We start from the raw sequence: 18,250 nt of genomic DNA on the forward strand, positions 1-18,250 counted from the left end.
ATCTCCCAGAGAACCAGCCCAGGGCTGACTCTGATCACCAAAGAATCCTCTCCCTGCCAATCAGACTCCTCCGCCACATGCACCTGGCTCACTGCCTTCGCCTCCTCTGCTTACTCAGATCAGCACCCACACTGGTCCCAGGGAGGTAGCCAGGAACCCTGACCTTGCGAATCCAGTGGTTAAGCTTCAGCCTGCACCTGACTTGACTTTCTGCCTTTGGCTCTCAGAATATCATCCTCTCCTCTCCAGCTGCCCTAATTTTCCTTCACTGGCCCTGTCCTCTTCCTGACCTCTACGGGTGGTGTAGGGGACAGGGGACAATGACTTCTTCCCTATCACACATTCAGATCTGTCCAATATGGTTGCCACTAACCACATGGGCTGTTTAAAATTTAAATGGATTAATATTAAATAAGATTAAATTTTCAGTTTATCAGTCCCACTGGCTACATGGCAAGCACTCCGTAGCCACATATGGCTGGTGGCCGCCATATTGGGTAGCAGAGAACATCATTACAGAAAGAGTTCTACTGGCAAGACTTCCTTAGACGGGTTCCTTCAGTCCCTCATCTTTAATGCCATCCGCAAGCTGCCTCCACACCTGAATACCCAACTGCCTACTCTCCATCTCCACATAAATGTCTAATAGACATCTCTAGCTTGACATGGACAGATCCAGTTCCCAATCTTCCCTGCCAAACATGCTCGCCCTTCTCTCTCCATCCTTCCAGTTGCTCAGGCCAAATACCTCGGAGTCACCCTTGACTCTCTTGTTCCATTACAATCCTCATCAAGTCCATCCTCAAGTCCTACCAGCTTGACCTTCAAGACAAATCCAGAATCTGACCGCTCTTCCCTACTTCCATGGTCCAGTCACCAGCATCTCACGCCTCCTAACTAGGGTCCTGGCTTTGGCCCTGGCCCCTAGAGCCTGTCCTCAACACAGCACCTAGACGGATCCTGCCAACGCTTAAAGCAGATGGGGTCAGTTCCTCTGCTCAAAATCCTTTTGCTGTGTCTCACCCAAGACAGAATAAAATCCAAATTCCTTACCCTGGCTGAAGGGGTGGCTGTCACCTCCCTAGCAGTCTTTCTTATCATTCTTCTTTTTTGTTTTTGGCTGCGTCTGTGGGATCTTAGTTCCCTGACCAGAGATTGAACCCGCGCCCTCGGCAGTGAAAGTGCAGAGTGCTAACCACTGGACCGCCAGGGAATTCCTTTTTCTTCTTTTTTTTTTACACTTAACAATGGTTAAATTGGTAATTTTTTTTAAATAAATTTATTTATTTATTTATTTTTGGCTGCGTTGGGTCTTCGTTGCTGCGTGCGGGTTTTCTCTAGTTGTGGCGAGTGGGGGCTACTCTTTGTTGCAGTGCGTGGGCTTCTCATTGTGGTGGCTTCTCCTGTTGCGGAGCACGGGCTCTAGGCACGCGGGCTTTAGTAGTTGTGGCTCACAGGCTCCAGACGCGCAGGCTCAGTAGCTGTGGTGCACGGGCTTAGTTGCTCCGCGGCATGTGGGATCTTCCCGGACCAGGGCTTGAACCTGTGTCCCCTGCATTGGCAGGCAGACTCTTAACCACTGCGTCACCAGGGAAGTCCGGTAATTTTTATTTATGAGTTCTCTGTTTTTTTTGGAGTATAGTTGCTTTACACTATTGTGTTAGTTTCTACTGTACAGCAAAGCGAATCAGCTATACGTATACATATATCCCCTTTTTTGGATTTCCTTCCCATTTAGGTCACCACAGAGCACCGAGTAGCGTTCCCTGTGCTGTACAGTAGGTTCTCATTAGTTATCTACTTTATACATAGTATCAATAGTGTATATATGTCAATCCCAATCTCCCAATTCATCCCACACCCCCCAGGAATTCCCTTTCTTATCATTCTTCTCTTCAAGCATTCGGCTCCAGTGACCTTGGAAACCCACCAAGTTCATTCTCCCCTGCGTGTGCTTGCTATGCCCCCCCATCTAGACAAATATCTTCGAGGCTCACCCCCTCACTTCACTGAGGTCTTGGTTCAAATGTCATCTCTCTTGAGCGGTGCTGTCCAATCCAGCGGCCACTAACCACATGGGGCAAATGAAATTTAAATGAGTAACAATCAAATACAATGAAAGATTCATTTTCTTGACATTATGCTAAGTGAAATAAGCCAGTCACTAAAAAGACAAATACTCTACAATTCCACTTATATGAGGTGGCTAGAAGAGTCAAATTCATAGACAAAAGAGAACAGAAGTTACCAGGGGATGTGGGAGGGGTCAAGGGGAGTTGATGATTAATACAGAGTTTCAGTTTTGCAAGGATGAAAAGACTGTTACACAATAATGTGAGTATGCTTAACACTATTGATATGTACACTTAAAAATGGTTAAGATGGTAGATTTTATGTCAAGTGTATTTTACCACAATTACAAATTTAAAAAAATTTAATTGATCAGGGGCTTCCCTGGTGGTGCAGCCGTTAAGAATCTGCCTGCCAATGCAGAGGACATGGGTTCGAGCCCTGGTGCGGGAAGATCCCACATGCTGCGGAGCAACTAAGCCCGTGCACCACAACTACTGAGTCCGCGTGCTACAACTACTGAAGCCCACATGTCTAGAGCCCATGCTCCGCAACAAGAGAAGCCACCGCAATGAGAAGTCCGCGCCCTGCAACATAGAGTAGCCCCTGCTCGATGCAACTAGAGAAAGTGCGCACGCAGCAATGAAGACCCAACGCAGCCAAAAATAAATTAAATAAACTTAAAAAAAATTTAATTGATTAAAAAAAATTCAATTTCTTAGTTGTAAAACCCACATTTCAAGTGCTTAATTAATAATAATAGCCACATGGGAACTAATAAGAACCTACTGTATAGCACAGGGAACTCTACTCAATACTCTATAATGACCCATATGGGAAAAAAATCTAAAAATGACTGGATATATGTATATGCATAACTGATTCACTTTGCTGTATAGCAGAAACTAACACAACACTGTAAATCAACTATACTCCAATAAAAATTAATTTATAAAGAAAGAACAAATAATGCTGGGTTAATAAATTGTCTCATTTGTTTAAAAAAAAAAAAAAGGGACTTCCCTGGCGGTCCACTGGTTAGGACTCCGCTCTTCCACTGCAGGGGGCACAGGTTCAATCCCTGGTCGGGGAACTAAGATCCCACATGCCATGCTGTACAGCCAAAAAAGAAAAAGAAAAAAAAAAAAAAGCCAAATGGGGCTGGTGGCTGCTATATTGGACAACACAGCTGTAGAACACTTCCATCAGCATAGGAAGTTCTATTGGACAGTGCTGGTCTGGCAAAAATCTTTCCAGACCAGGCTATCTAAAATCATCATTCTAGACCTTTAATCCCGCTGTCTTGCTTTCCACGGTAATGTGACTACCTGATCATCTACTATAGAACCTACTTCACTGATTCTAAGATGCACTTTTTTTCTCCCCATATTTTATCAACCGTAAAATTGGGAGGTATCTTATCATCGATGATGTGTTAGTTTAATGGGCGGTTTATGTAAAATTCAAGTGTTCAAGTGTTCATCTTATGTTCCATGGTCACTTAGATTCACTGAAATACAGAATTATCTGTTTGCCTGATCCCTGGCTCTGTGATGCCAGGGGGACTTTCTTTTGTTCACAGCTGTATACACAGGGTCTCCGTGAAGCTTGGTCCTTAGAGGTCTCTTAGTAAACATTTGCTGAATGAATGAATCAGACCCTGCTAAGCTCTGGTGACAGCCTATAGCATTTGGTTCGGGTTCCTGGGCACACCTGAGGGGGCCTGGCAAAAAGTGGTATCAGGGGAATTCCCTGGTGATCCAGCGGTTAGGACTCCGCACTTTCACTGCCGAGGGCCCCGGTTCAGTCCCTGGTCGGGGAACTAAGCTCCTGCAAGCTGCACGGTGCAAAAAAAAAAAAAAGTAGTGACATCAGGACATAAGACCCAGATTCAGAGCCAAACGCCTGGCATTTGGAGATTGGAATTAGAGGCTGGACATAGAGGTGATGTTTCCAGACAGGACGAAAATGAAGGGGACCGTGCCCTTGAATCACCATGGAGAAGGGGCTTCCCGAGTCCCTGGAGGCCTGGTTACTAGGGAGCAGCCCCTGCTTAGCGATAGGGCCCCCAGAAGGGACCGGGGCTTCTGGGCTGCCATGGGAGGGGGGCCCAGGCCTAGCCAAACCTGGTTTGCTCAGTTAGGGACACCAGTCAGTCCTTAGAACCCAGAGGCGGCCTGGTGTATCCCAGAAAAAAGGACCAGCTCTTCCATGGAAGATCCTATTCCCAACAACAGGGAGGGATAGGGCCTTCCAGACCACCAGGGGAGAGGGGCTCAGACCTCTTTGGCCTCCCTAAGCCCCGTGAGTGAGGGAGACCCCGTCTTAGCATTCAGGCCCCAGAAAGGCCAGGGCCTCAGCGTTAGCCTGGGTGTTGGGACTCCCTCCCCACCTTACCATGCAGTATGAAGAAGGTCTTGGGGTTAAACCTGTTGGGGTCCAATCCATCCAGTTCCTCCCACACCTCCTTCAACTGGGCTTGGCTGCCCTGTGGAAGGGAGAGCCGGGGGCTCATGAGCAAGAGGTCTGGGTCCCATAGGATAAAGCTAGAGAACCCTTTACCCCCATCCCTCAAATGTCATTGCCCTCGAGCAAGAAAACTAAGAAAACTACAACTCCCAGCAGCCCCTGGAGATAGCTGGGTACATTAAAAGGGGCCTTTTGCCTCAATGTCTGCTGGGAGTTGTAGTTTTTCAGCTACTTTCTTGTGGAGCATGGAACGTTGGACGTGGTGGGGGGCGGGGGTAGGCATGAATGGGGGTCCTTACAGGCACATTGACTTTGGGGTGTTCTCGGTGCCGGCGCTGTTGCTCTTCCAGCTTCCTCTCTGCCTCCTTTCGCTGCTCCTCTCCCAGGGACTCCAGATAACGGCGTCTCTCGTGTTCCTTGAGCATCTCGTAGCGTTTGAACTCTTCATGATGGGCTGCGTCGTACTGGGCAAGGTCCCGGGTGGCCTGGGGAAAGGCAGACAGTCACTCTCACCTCACTTCTATGCCCAGCCCCTAATTCCAACCTCCGAATGCCAGGCCTTTGGCTCTGAACCTGGCCCAACTTCCACGTGTGCTGGGTCTTATGTCCCGATGTCACTTTTGTCCCATAATACATAGCCTCCCCTCCTCTTCGGTCAAAAGACGAGGATGGTTACACAATAGCAACTTTAACTCACTTCTTTCAAGTCCTCCACAATCTCAAGATCTTGGAGGAATAAATAATAAGGAACAGCACATGAGGTGACTTAATATGGAAAGCAGTAGAGCTAGGGGGTAAACAACATGAGGTCTCTAATTATTCTGCCAAGGGTTCAAATCTAGGCTCTGCCATGTGAACAAATCCCGCTAGCTGTGTGACCTTGGGCAAGTTACTCATTCTCTCTGTGCCTCAGTTTCTGCCTCTGGAAAATGGTGATAACAATACTATATAGGGTTGTATAGGGTTGTATAGGGTCCCCCCAGAATTCATGTGCACCCAGAACCTCAGAATGTGACTTTACTTGGAAACAGGATCTTTGCAGATGTAATTAGTTAAGATGAGGTCCTACTGGATTAGGGTGGGCCCTAATTCTAATGACTAGTGTCTTTACAAGAAGGCTACAGAGAGACACAGGGAGAATGCCACGTGATGGTGGAGGCAGAGACTGGAGTGATGTGTCTACAAGCCAAGGAATGCTGGCAACCCCCAGAAGCTGGAAGAGGCAAGAAGCAGATGTCTCTAAGGAAACCTTGGTTTTGGCCCAGTGATACCGATTTTCAACTTCTGGCCTCCAGAACTGTGAGAGGATAGCTTTCTGTTGTCTTAAGCGACTGAGTCTGTGGTAATTTGTTATATGGCAGCAACAGAAAACCAATACAGCTCTTGTGTGGGGAACAGACGGAGGTTCTCAACCTGGGGTGACTGCGGTTCCCAGGGGACAGCAGTCAATGTTTGAAGATATTGTTGGCTGTCACAACTAGGCGAGGTCTACTGGCATCTAGAGGGTAGAGGCCAGGGATGCTGCTAAACATCACACAATGCACAAACAGCCCCCAGAGCAAAGAATTATCCAGCCCCAAGTGTCAAGAGTGCTGAGCTGAGAAACCCTGCTGTTGAGTGTGGAAGGCAGAAGCAAGGAGCCCATCTCTGGGGTTGAGACCAGGAGAATGACAGAGCGGCTGCAGGAAAGCGGACAGTTTCTGGAATGTTCTGGAAATAAGCGGCAGAACCATCTCTTGGGGACGAAGGTCAGGCATGGACTCAATCAAATGGCTGCTATTATCTTCATGGCCACTAGATGGAGCTCCAGTCAGCCAGAAAAGCAGGCTGAGGCTCAAGTCAGGCAGAGACATAGGTTCTGTCCTGGGGGTGCTGGGGAGCTACAGAAGGGCTGTGAGCAGGGAAGAGGCAGGGGCAGACCTGAGCATCCCCTGCCACTCCCCAACCCCGAACTTGGCCTTCCCCACGAGGCAGGGCTGTAGATCCTACTTCTCACACAAAGACCACATTTGTTCCTGTGCTGCTCTAACAAATTATTATTTATCGTGGCTTAACACACACTTATCATCTTACAGCACGGAGGCCAGGGTCTGAAATCAGTTTCACTGGGCTGCAATTAGAGTGTTGGCAGAGCCGTGCTCCTTCCGGAGACTCTAGGAGAGAACCCTCTTCTTTGCCTTTTCCAGTTTCTAGAGCTGCATACGTGCCTGTGGCCCCTTCATCCATCTTCAAAGCCAGCAGCAGAGCCATCTTGCTTTGGTCGTCACACTGCCACCCTCTACTGTAGTCAGATCTCCCTCTGCTTCCCTCTTTTTAATTTTATGTTATATTATTTTTTAATTTCTTTGGCCGTACCACATGGCTTGCGGGATCTCAGTTCCCCAACCAGGGACTGAACCTGGGCCTTGGCAGTGAAAGCCCAGAATCCTAACCACTAGGCCACCAGGGAACTCCCTGCATCCCTCTTACAAGGACCCTTGTGATGACACTTAGGGCCCACCTGGATAACCCAGGCTCATCCCCCCCATCTCAAGCTCCTCAGCTTAATCACAACTGCAAAGTCCGTTTTGCCACATCAGGTCACAGAGCCAGAGGTTCCGCAGACAGCATGTGACGTCTTTTGAGGGGCTATTATTCTGCCTACAGCAAGGACACAGAGGGAATTCCTGCCCCCAGTCATAGGGGAGGGATTTGAATCCAGGTGTGAGTGGAGCCAACCCCCCGACCCCGACACACACGCACACAACTCCGCTTTCCTGTAGAGAACCTGGGGAAGGTTTTTAGGCACAACCAGCCCTTCTGCAGCCGCTGGCCTCAGAGAACACCAGGCAGGGGTGAGTGGGCTCACATCCCAGCCTCTGCTCCCTTCTCCCCCTCTACAAAGCTTCCCTCAGTCCTCTGCCCCCTGGTCCCCTCAACCTACTGTCTGGATCAGCAGCTCCAGGTCCCGGGCCTCGAATGTGTGCTGATTCTGAGGGTCCAGGTGTTCAAACTGCTTCAGGAGGCTCAGGTGATCCAACTGTACATCTGGATGAGAGGGAAGACGGGGTGTGTGTTGGGGGCGGGGATGAACAACTCATGGAACGTTCTTTCTTTCAAAATCCCTATCCTGGCAGTCCAGTGGTTAGGCTTCCACTGCCAGGGGCCCCGATTCGATCCCTGGTTGGGAAACTAAGATCCCACAAGCCGCGTAGCACGGCAAAAAAACAAACAAAAATCAAACAAACAAAAACTATCCTGGGCTGGATGTGCTCTAAAGGAGGTCACAGAGGGCACAGGAGAAGCCCACAGAAGATGGCTTGAATGAGCCTGGAGCAATCAGGGAGGGCTTCCTGGAGGAGGTGATGCCACAACTGAGTCTGATGCTGAAAATAATAATAACCATGATGATAACCAACATGTATCAAACATGTACTATGTGCCAGGCCCTGCTCTAAACATATTAAATATATTAATGCATTTACTTTTCACAAAAATCTCACATAGGTTCTGTAATTATCCCATTTTATGGATGCGAAAACTGAGGCCCAGAGAGGGGAAGTGACGTCTAGGTCACCATCTAGGAAGAGGCAGAGTGAGGATTAGTTGGGCTCCAGAGCACATGACAGTTAATTCTGTTATGGGTTGAACTGCGTGCCCCCAAATTCACAGGGAGGTTGATAGCCCCCAGTATCTCAGAATGTGACCTTATTTGGAGAGAGGGGCTTTACAGAGGTGATCAAGTTAAAATGAGGTCATGAGGATGAGCCCTAATCCCATATGACAGGAGTTCTTATAAAAAGAGAAAATTTGGACACAAAGACACACACAGAGGGAAGACAGTGTGAACAGACATGGCGGGGGCGGGGGGTGGGGGGGAGTGGCCATCTCCAAATCAAAGAGAAAGACCCAGAACAAATTCTCCGGCACAGCCCTCAGAAGGAACCACCCCCTGCTGACACCTTGATTTTTGACTTCTGGCTTCCAGAACTGTGAGACAATCAATGCCTATTGTTTAAGCCACCCGGTCTGTGGTACTTTGTTACAGAAGCCCTAGCAAAGTAGTGCAGCCTCCTTGTACGAGAGTTTCCCGGCAGAGAGGGAGAGAGCAGGACACACTTGGCACCCACTCATTCACTGGACACACATCCTGAGAGGCCTCCTGGGGGCCCCCATGTGAATCAGACCCGGGCCTGCGCCTCCAGCGGCTCCTGGGCTGGTGGGGGTGAAAGGCACACACACAGGCAGCTGGACTCCAGGTGACTCAGGCTGTAGTGGCGGCAGCTCTGGGCCTGGGTGAGCCCAGAGGAGGGACAGACCCAGGAGACAGGCACAGATCAAGTCTCATAATTCGTTATTCATGCCACAGATATGTGTTGAGCCGTACTCTGGGCCCGACCCTGTGGCTAGCACTGTGGACACAGCAGGAACCAGACAGTGACGGCATCTGTCCCCTGGAGCACCCGGTCAAGATGGAGAACAGGTGCGTAAGGGACAAACACACGACCACAAAGGACTCAAACAAATGGAGGATTCTTCACAGGACGGTCAGGGCAGGACGAGGGAGGCGACATCTGGGCTGAGACCAAAGCTCCATTGGCCATGCCAAGAGCCCCGAGAAAGAATGTCACAGGCAAAAGTCCCAAGGTGAGAAAGATGTGTTACCCTCCGTACTAAAAATGTTGATGCCAGAGGGTCGGGTGAGAGGGCACACATGTGAAGGGAGGGGCTGGGACAGGCGTGGCAGGGCTCAGCTTGGCCTCCAACTATCAAGGAGTGTGGACTTGATCCTGAGGGCACTGGGGAGCCATGGCTGGTTCTGAGCACAGGAGGCACAGGACTCGAACGGGGTGCTGTGATAGGCTGAATAAAGGCCCCCACCAGGATGTCCACATCTGAATCCCTGGAACCTGTGAATATGTGATCTCATGGGGCAAAAGGGACTTTGCAGATGTGATCAAATTAAGGATCTGGTGATGGGGAGATGATCCTGGATTAACTGGGGAAGGCGGCTAAATGTAATCCTTGTAAGAGAGAAGCAGCAGGAGATCTGACTACAGAAGAATGCCATGTGATGACTGGAGAAAAACGCTACGCTGCTGGATTTGAAGAGGTTCCCAGCCTAGGAATGAAGCTTTGGAAGCTGGAAAAGGCAAGGAAACAGATTTCCCCCCATAGCACCTCCAGAACTAGCAGAGCCCTGCTGACACCTTGATTTTGGCCCAGTGAAACTGATTTTGGATTTCTGATCTCCAAAAGGTAAAGAGAATAAATGTGTGTTGTTTTAAGCCACTAAGTTGTTGCTGATTTGTTACAGTGGCCACAGGAAATGAATCCAGATATTAACAGGATTCTGTTAAGAACGGCTGTTCCACGGGAAATAGAACAAATAGTGGGAAAAGCAAGGGCGGTGGCAGGGTGCCCAGGGAGGAGGAGACCGCGCTGATCCAAGTGGGACCCAGTGACAGCAATGGACGTGGAGAGTAGTCAGATTCTGGAGATTCCTGAGTTGTTGAAGGGACAAAAGTTGAAGTACATAGCTTAGCGTATGGGATGTAATAAGCAACCAATTGATGGGAGGGATTTTTTTCTCATTCATGACAAGGGAACATCCAGTTTACCAGAGATCAAGTCAGACTCTGAAACTGTAGTAATTAAAACAGCAAGACAGAGAAAGCGTGGATGGTTATGCAGAAGGAGGCTGGAGACCATGTCCGTCTGGTCACCTTAGAGCCCCAGCACCCCGCTCAGTGCCTGGCACAGAGTAGAACTCAAGACATATTTGATCAATGGATAAGAGGCATCAGATAGGAATGAAAACAAAGCTCAGCTCTCTTACTGACCCTTAACACCATCTACCAACGTTCAGGGTCCCCATCTGTAACACGGGAGCCTCAAGGGTGTCAGGAGATGAAAGAAGAAGCTGGAGGTAAATCTCAATAAAGTGGGCTTGTTCTTACACTTAGTGATGAGCCAAAAGGTGCCCCAGCAGTACCAGAATATCCCACAAAGCTACAATGAGTAAAATAGCATGGTCCATTGTAGCCAATGGATGCAAGAAACACATATCCATCAATGGATGAATGGACAAACTAAATATGGTAGATCCAGACAAGGGAATATTACTTGGCCCTAAAAAGGAATAAAGCAGTGATACACACTACAGTGTGGATGAACCTTGAAAATATTACACTAGAAGAAGCCAGACACAAAAGATCACTTATCGTATGATTCCATTTATACGAAATGTCCATAATAGGCAAATTTATAGAGACAGAAAGTAGGCTGCCAGGGGTGGGGGGGGGGGGAATAGAGGGGTGATAGTTACATGGTCTAGTGATTCTTTTTGGAGTGATAAAAGTGTTCTAAAATTGACTTTGATGATGGTTGCACATACCTGTGAATATACTAATCACTGAACTGTACACTTCAAATGGGTATATTGTTTGGTATATGAATCATATCTCAATAAAGTCATTTAAAAGAAATAGCATGGTCCAGACGCATGCTCCAAGAAACTATATCTAGGAATGTTAGAAATAAGGTGGGATCTTGGAATTTAAATCCACTCAAATCTCCCTCTTCCAGGCACATTTTTTTTTCTTTTCTTTCTTTGTTTTTCTTTTTTAGCCATACAATTAGACTATAAAATATAGCCTCACATATAAATGCCAGGAAATTAGAATCATTCTAGTGGGGGAGAGAAAGAATAAGTAAGCAAGGAAAAATACAGTGTAACCTGTTGAACTTCCTGACTTTGATCACGGTACTATAGTATTGTAGAACATTGTTGTTCTGAGAAAAATCACACTGAAATATTTAGGCATAAAGGAATACGGTGTCTGCAAGGAACTCACAAATGTGAACCACAGATAAATGGAGCAAACGTTAACAATTACAGAATCTGGGCTAAGGGTATTTGGGAGTTTTTGGTAGTATTCTTGCAACTTTTCTGTAAGTTTGAAGTAACATCAAAATTTTAAATGACCCTGGTTTGTTAAAATAAAAATTAAAAACAAATCAAAAACCACCCGAGCAACTAAGATTACTAACATCTCCCGAGTAATGTTAATAGTAGATTGCGCTAGGAAGAAAACTCGATCAATCTTCCATGCGGATTTTACAGGGGTGGAGAGAATGAGGCCCCAGTTGGCTCCACCTGCCAAAATCACCTGGAGGCCGGGGAGGGAGGCTGCCCCGTGACCCCCAACGTCGCCAGCTCCACCCACCCCACCGGCCCTGCCCACCCCACTGGCCTGCTTACTGGGCTCCTGCTGGGCGTCCATCTTGGCCTTGAGCAGCATCCGCAGCCTCGACACCTCCTGCCGCTTGAGTTCATCCAGTTTGGTGCGGACATGGTGGCTGACGAAGTCCAGCTCCCGGCTCAGCTTCCCACTCTGCCCGGGAGAGAGGGGACACAAATCAGGCTGCCCTCTCTGGAGCCTTCTACCAGCTTTCTGATGCCTCCTGGGGTTCCCCAGAGGCCCCGAGACAAGATTCCAGCCCCTCAGCCTGGCATTGGAGGCCCTTCTTATTTCCCGTCACTCATCAAATCACACTCACGGCTCACGGCTCTTTCCCACCTCTAGGCCTTTACACATGCTGGTCCCTCTGCCTGGGATTCTCCCTGCCACTGCTTTCCAAGCTTAACCAGATCCTTGCAGTCCTTCAAAACTCAAAGCATACTGTATAGCACAGGGAACTCTATTCAATATCCTGTGATGAACCGTAATGGAAAATAATATGAAAAAGAATACATATATGTATAACTGAGTCACTTTGCTGTACAGAAGAAATTAACACAACATTGTAAACCAACTATATCTCAATAAAAGTAAAACAAACAAGCAAAATAAACTCAAAGCAGACGGCACCTCCCTTGGAAGAATCCCCGACAACCCCCTTGACGCCACCACACACACACACACACACACACACACACACACACACACTCACACGTGCTGAGCAAGGTGCCTTCTCTGAGTTACCTCTATCATCACTTTGGATTATGTCTGTTTCTCAATTGTGCTGACCCCACCCCTCTCCTGCTCACAGACCCCCACCCCTGTGGCTCCCCAGTGCCCACAGGACCGAATCCCTGGGCCTAGCACTGAAGATCCCGCAAGATCCTGCATCTGCCCATGCCTCCCCCTCCTCCTGGCCGTCCCCGCTCCAGCCTCATCCCTCTTTCTTTATGTCAGTTATAAGGAGCCCACCAGCAGACAGCTGAAGGTACCAGAATGCTTCACTGGTACACACAGTTCTACTGTTGAAACGTTACCCTTCCCCCCTCCCCTCCGTTTCAACTTTTATACCAGACACTCCCACTCAGAATTCAAACCTCACTCCGGAGAATCCGTTCCCTAGAAGCTTTTTCTCACTGTCAGACGGACTGGGTCCCTCCTCCGGGCTACCCCAGCACCCTGCACTGTCTCAGATGGCTTTCTCAGCCACTCATTTGGGTCTCTCCAGCCTGCAGGGGGCGTGGCCTTTGCAGAAGCAGCAGGACAAAGGGACTGCAGTGCCAGTCATGTTAACCTCAACCAGTCAGGCACCTACGATGAGTCAAGTCCTGCACTGGACTCACTGAGTCCGTCCTCTAATCTTGCCCACAACCCCATTTTATAGATGAACAAACTGAGGCTCAGGAGGAGAAGCCCCTGGCCCAAGGTTCCTCAGACAGTGAGGATACGAGGCCAGTTTCCAGCCTGGTGACATAGGTGGGGTCATGTCTCCCCAGAGTGAGAGTCCTGGGGCCTGGGTTCAAATCCCAGTCCTGTCACCACTGCACTACGTGACCCCAGCACACTGTTTCCCTATCCTGGACCTCAAAAATGGGGCTGAGATTATCACCACCAGTGACAAGGACAACTGACATTTATTGAAGGCTGATGACAGGCTGGACCAAAGTCTCAAAGTGGGGATTATCGCTGATTCACACAACCCCACCCCCATCTCTCCCCAACAGTGAAAGTGCTGCATGAGCCTCCCCGTTTTCTGAGAAGGAAACCAAGGCACAGAGGGGTGTGACCACTTGCACAGAAGAGTGTGAGGTGGAGCTGGGACTGGAACCTGCCACTGTCCCACTCCAGAACCTGCCTGCCTACGTGGCCACCGTTTCTGATGTCATTTCCCACTTGTATGACCTTGGACAAGCTGGGTGGCCTCTAGGGCCTCCGTTTCCTCAGCTGGGCAGTGGGATGGGCTGGGCTCAGCAGTCTCTAGTTATGCCCGTCCATTGTCAGGGGCCAGGTGGATGGGGATGGACAAGAGCCCAAGGAATGCTGGGAGGTTTTGGGGAGAGCAGGGCTGCCCTCCCCCCATCAGTCCCAGGCCCTGGGGCCTCCTCTGGGCCAAGGTGTTTGGAGCACTCAGGGTGGATCCCCCAGGTGGGATGTTCCAACATGCACCCGAATGGGGAGGGGAGTCTAGGTGGGGTGGGGTGGTGGCAGGCAGTGTTGTCTCCTCATGGCGTGTGTGTGTGTGTGTGTGTGTGTGTGTGTGTGTGTGTGTGTGCGCGCGCGCGCGCATCCTTTCCGAGGAACACTGCTTGGGGGATGGGGTGGGATATGGGCTCTGGGCTCAGTCAGTCCAGGGATTGAGACCCAGGCCTCCAGGAAGGAAAAACACTGCTACTAGGGCCTCAGTGTCCACCTCTGTAAAATGGGGAGAATCACAGCTCCTCTAGAGGCCTAACATGAGAGTTAGAGGTGATGTGAGTGATGACAGCATCTCCCGTGTTTTGAATTCTTCCTGTGTAGAGAGCACTATGCTGAGAATTCGCAGAACCAGCCCTCACATTGCGCTTACTGAGAATGGCCACTGTGCACATCCATGCCTTTTACACGTCTCACCTCGGATAGTCCTATGATGCAGGTTCTATTATTACCCCATTTTACAGACGGGGAAACTGAGGCACAGTGAAGGGAGGCCACACAGCTGGTAGAGCTGATACTGGGAGGCATGTACCATCCACAAACACACTTAACCACACATTCTGTCTTCCCCAGATCCCTTCCCAGCTATGTGACCCCGAGAAGTGACTTCTCCCCAGTCTCAGTTTTGTGATGGCTGGAAGGTTCCCCTTTAGGGAACCTGGTCCATTCTGGAATTCTGCCCTCTGAGCATGCATGCCCTCCCAGTGTGTTCGCACCCAGCCTCACCTTGATGTCCTCAGCATTGGCGGCCTGCAGCTTTTCCCGGAAGTGTCCGTCTGTCTCCAGCACGTTGATGACTTCCTGGAGGTACCGGTGGTAGTACAGGCCTGTGTCCTGAGGCAACAAGAATGAACATAGTAGCCTCAGCCCTGGTCCCTCTCTGGTTCTTCCCTGCAGGTAGGACCCAGGCTCTGCTCCCCTGGGCACCTGCTGAGGGACCCAGAGATCAGCCCCCAACCCTGAGCAGGAGCCCTGTACCATGGGATAAAGGCTCTAGAGCCAGCAGACTCTGGTTGCTCTGTCACCCCAGGCAAATTGCCTGATCCTCCGGGCCACAGCTCTTACCTCTTCCCAGGTCTGTCTGCAGTGGAGATGAAATTAAAATCACAAGGGTAAACACCCAGCCCAACACTGCCCGTAGAGTGGACACACTGGTATTTGTTGGAAAGCAGTGAAACGTACATTCATTCATTCAACAAGCATGCAGCGAGCCCCTACCATGTGCCAGGCACTGTTCTATGGGGCACAGCAAGTAAACAAGACAGACAAAAATCCCTGGGCTCCTGGTCCTAGCCCTGCCACGTGTAGGTGGCTGGCACTTTCCTCTTCCTGGGCCTCACTCTTCCATTTGTAAAATAGGCAATAAATTTCTTACCTCTCAGAGCTGTGGTGAAAAGTAAGAGATAAAAAGCCTGGCACCAAAAAAACCCCACAAAAGCCTGGCACCATGGTAAGTCTTTAGAAGATACTCAGTCTACTATAGCTATCATTACATTTGCTGAGGAACACACCATAGGTGATAAATGGGAGCAGATCACCCAGCTATGGCACTGTGGGTGTACTAATCGCCTATTGCTGCTGTAACAAAGTATCACAAACTAAGTGGCTTAGAGCAATAAAAATTTATTCTCTGAGAGTACTGGAGGTCAGAAGTCCAAAATGGTTCAGCAGAGCTTAGCTTATTTTGGAGACTTTAGGGAACAATCTGCTTTCTTGCCTTTTCCAGCTTCTAGAGGCTGCCTACACTCCTGGGCTTGTGGCCTTGCATCACTCTGACCTCTGCTTACATCATCACATCACTTCTGACCCTGACTTTCTTGCCTGGCTCTTATATGGAACCCTTGTGATTACATTGGGCTCACCTGGATAAGCCAGGATAATTTCTCCACCTAACTCAATCATACCTGCAAACACTCTTTTGCCATATACTCACAGGTTCTGGGGATTAGGGCATGGACATCTTTGGGGGCCATCATTCAGCCAAACACAGTGGGCTGGAATCCCAAATCTGCCGATTACTAGCTATGTGACCTTGTTAGGACCGCTAGGATGCCTAGTTAAATTTAAATTTCAGATAAAACAATGAATAACTTTCAGTATATTATACTAATGATTATTCATTGTTTATCTGAAACCCACTCAATTTTAACTGAGTGTCCTGTGTCTTTATGAGCTAAGTCTGGCAATCTTAGTCCTTGGGCAAGTTACTTAACGTCTCTGTGCCTCAGTTTCCGCACCTGTAAAGTAAGGTTAGTGAGCATCCACCTCATAGGGACTGTTGTGAGGATTAGAGCAGTTAATATCTTTAAATATTTAACTCGGCACTTAGTAAGCGCTATCAATGTTATTATGATTGTTGTTACGGACACTTATAACCCTCTAGTAGCCTCAGAATAAAGAAAATCTCCACCATGGCCCACAAGGTCCCATGGGATCTCCCCCTGTTCCTCCTCTGACCTCATCTCCCCCTCGCTCACTCTGTTTCAGCCACACTGGCCTCCTGTAAGTCCTACTCTCTGTGCTCTCCTCCACCACGCAGCCTTTGCCCAGGCTGTTCCTTTTGCCTGGAATATTCTTCCCGGCACTTCAGATCTTAGCTCAAATGACCCTTCCTTCCTCTCTGACCATCATCCCTGGTGTCCATTCTCAGAGGGCCCTGCCGTTTGTCTTCCCAGCGAACTAAGCTGGTCTGTGAGGGCAGGGGGCTTGCTCTAGCACTGTGCCTGGATCCTAGAAGATGCTCAAGAAATGTGTGGAATGAATGAAAGGCAAGGGGACTCAAGCTGCCTTTCTGTGTCTGCAAAGATTTCACGGAGCAAAGGCCTCACTTGCTGGGTGGGGACCTGTCATACAGGAGCATGGGATGATTTGTTCCAGAGACAGTGGTGTGTCCATTCCTAGTGGGAGCTGTAGGATTCGGGCCACAAATCAGGGCACTGGCCTTGAGGATCTTTTCAAGTTCCAAATTCCCTAAGACCAAAGGTTTCATAGTGTTCGATAAACACACGTTGGAATAAATGAGCAACTCCCATGAGCTCCATGATGTGAGAACACCCCAGTTAGCTAACACCACCTGCTCAAGATGCTACTGGGAAATGTAGTTCTTTTTTTTCCAGAGTCCTTCTTGAGGGGAGGGCGTCTTAAAAGAGCAGAGAGGTTGGGGGGCGGGTGATGCAGATTTTTCATCTAAAATCTGACCTGATTTTCCATATCTCAAAGTCAGGGGCTTAGAAATCTCTCTCTCCCTCTCTCACTCACACACACACACACACACACACACACACACACACACACACACACACACACACACACACACACACACACACACACACACACACACACACACACACACACACACACACACACACACACACACACACACACACACACCCCAAGTTTTCCACCACGTCAAAACCCTGGGACGGCAAAGAATGGCAGGCAAACTCCAAGCCGCATCCGTAGCCAGCCAGGGGCCACGGGGGCACGGGAATTGTAGTACCACTGCAAACACCTGGCTGGCGAGCAGGGCAGGGCCACTTACGGGGCTTTCGGTCGCGGGATTCTCCTTCTTGGGCGCCCCCCGCTCCAGGGGCACGGTCAGAATAGCGCGCAGCAGCAGCAGAAGTGACAGGAGAAGGAGGGCTGCACGGGGCCCAGCGGGAGACATGGCGGCGTGGTCTGTGGGGTCGGAGAGGTGGAATAAGTCTGTCCCAAGCCGCCTTCTCCCCTGGACCCAGGAGTCTGGACTCCCGGCGCCGCTCCCTGCCCCCTTCCAAGAATCAAGACGCAAAGCGTCTCGTTTCCCGGGAGCCAGGATTCCGAGCCTCCAGCCTTTCCTTCCTCAGACCCAGGAGTCCTGACTTCCAGCACCCTCTTCGCTTAGACTAGGAATCCGGGATCTCGACCCCCTCTTTCCCCAGGCCCAAAGGTCCAGGGCCCCAGCCTCCTCTTTTCCCAGGATCTGGAGGTACCGGTGTCCTCCACCGAGACTCAGTTTTCCAGCCCTCTCGTGCCCCGCTTCCCTTCTCCCCAGGACACAAGAGTCCAGAACCCTCCAGCCCCTTACCTCTCCTTCACCGCAGAGGGCGTTTTCCGGGGCTAGGACCTCCGGTGTGTTCTCTGCGATTTCCCCCCTAGGCCACGCCCACTTTCCCCGCAGAGGATCCGCTCTCAGCAGCCTGATTGGTCCACGCTGGCGCCAGGTTTCGGGACCCTGTGTAGCGGCCCCGCCCCTTGTCGGAGTCGCTGGCCTTTTCTCGAAAGCCGAGCCTCCTTCCTCGGAAGCCCTACCTTTT

At 49.8% G+C, this 18,250-nt stretch overlaps 1 protein-coding gene across 1 annotated transcript in view; it reads right to left on the reverse strand.

The window, feature by feature from the left end:
* The window catches only part of NUCB1 (nucleobindin 1), a 20,004-nt gene extending 1,754 nt beyond the window's left edge, over positions 1 to 18,250 (reverse strand). The window contains exons 1-7 of the mRNA XM_082439798.1: positions 18,022 to 18,250; positions 17,497 to 17,633; positions 14,682 to 14,789; positions 11,783 to 11,915; positions 7,463 to 7,566; positions 4,839 to 5,024; positions 4,438 to 4,558 (exon numbers count right to left, since the gene is read on the reverse strand). Of these exons, the coding sequence (XP_082295924.1) occupies positions 4,438 to 4,558; positions 4,839 to 5,024; positions 7,463 to 7,566; positions 11,783 to 11,915; positions 14,682 to 14,789; positions 17,497 to 17,622 (778 nt within the window). The 5' untranslated portion in view covers positions 17,623 to 17,633; positions 18,022 to 18,250. The remainder of the gene's footprint in view (positions 1 to 4,437; positions 4,559 to 4,838; positions 5,025 to 7,462; positions 7,567 to 11,782; positions 11,916 to 14,681; positions 14,790 to 17,496; positions 17,634 to 18,021) is intronic.

This window comes from Balaenoptera physalus (genome assembly GCF_965194825.1).
Source record: "Balaenoptera physalus genome assembly, chromosome: 19".
NCBI lineage: Eukaryota > Metazoa > Chordata > Mammalia > Artiodactyla > Balaenopteridae > Balaenoptera > Balaenoptera physalus.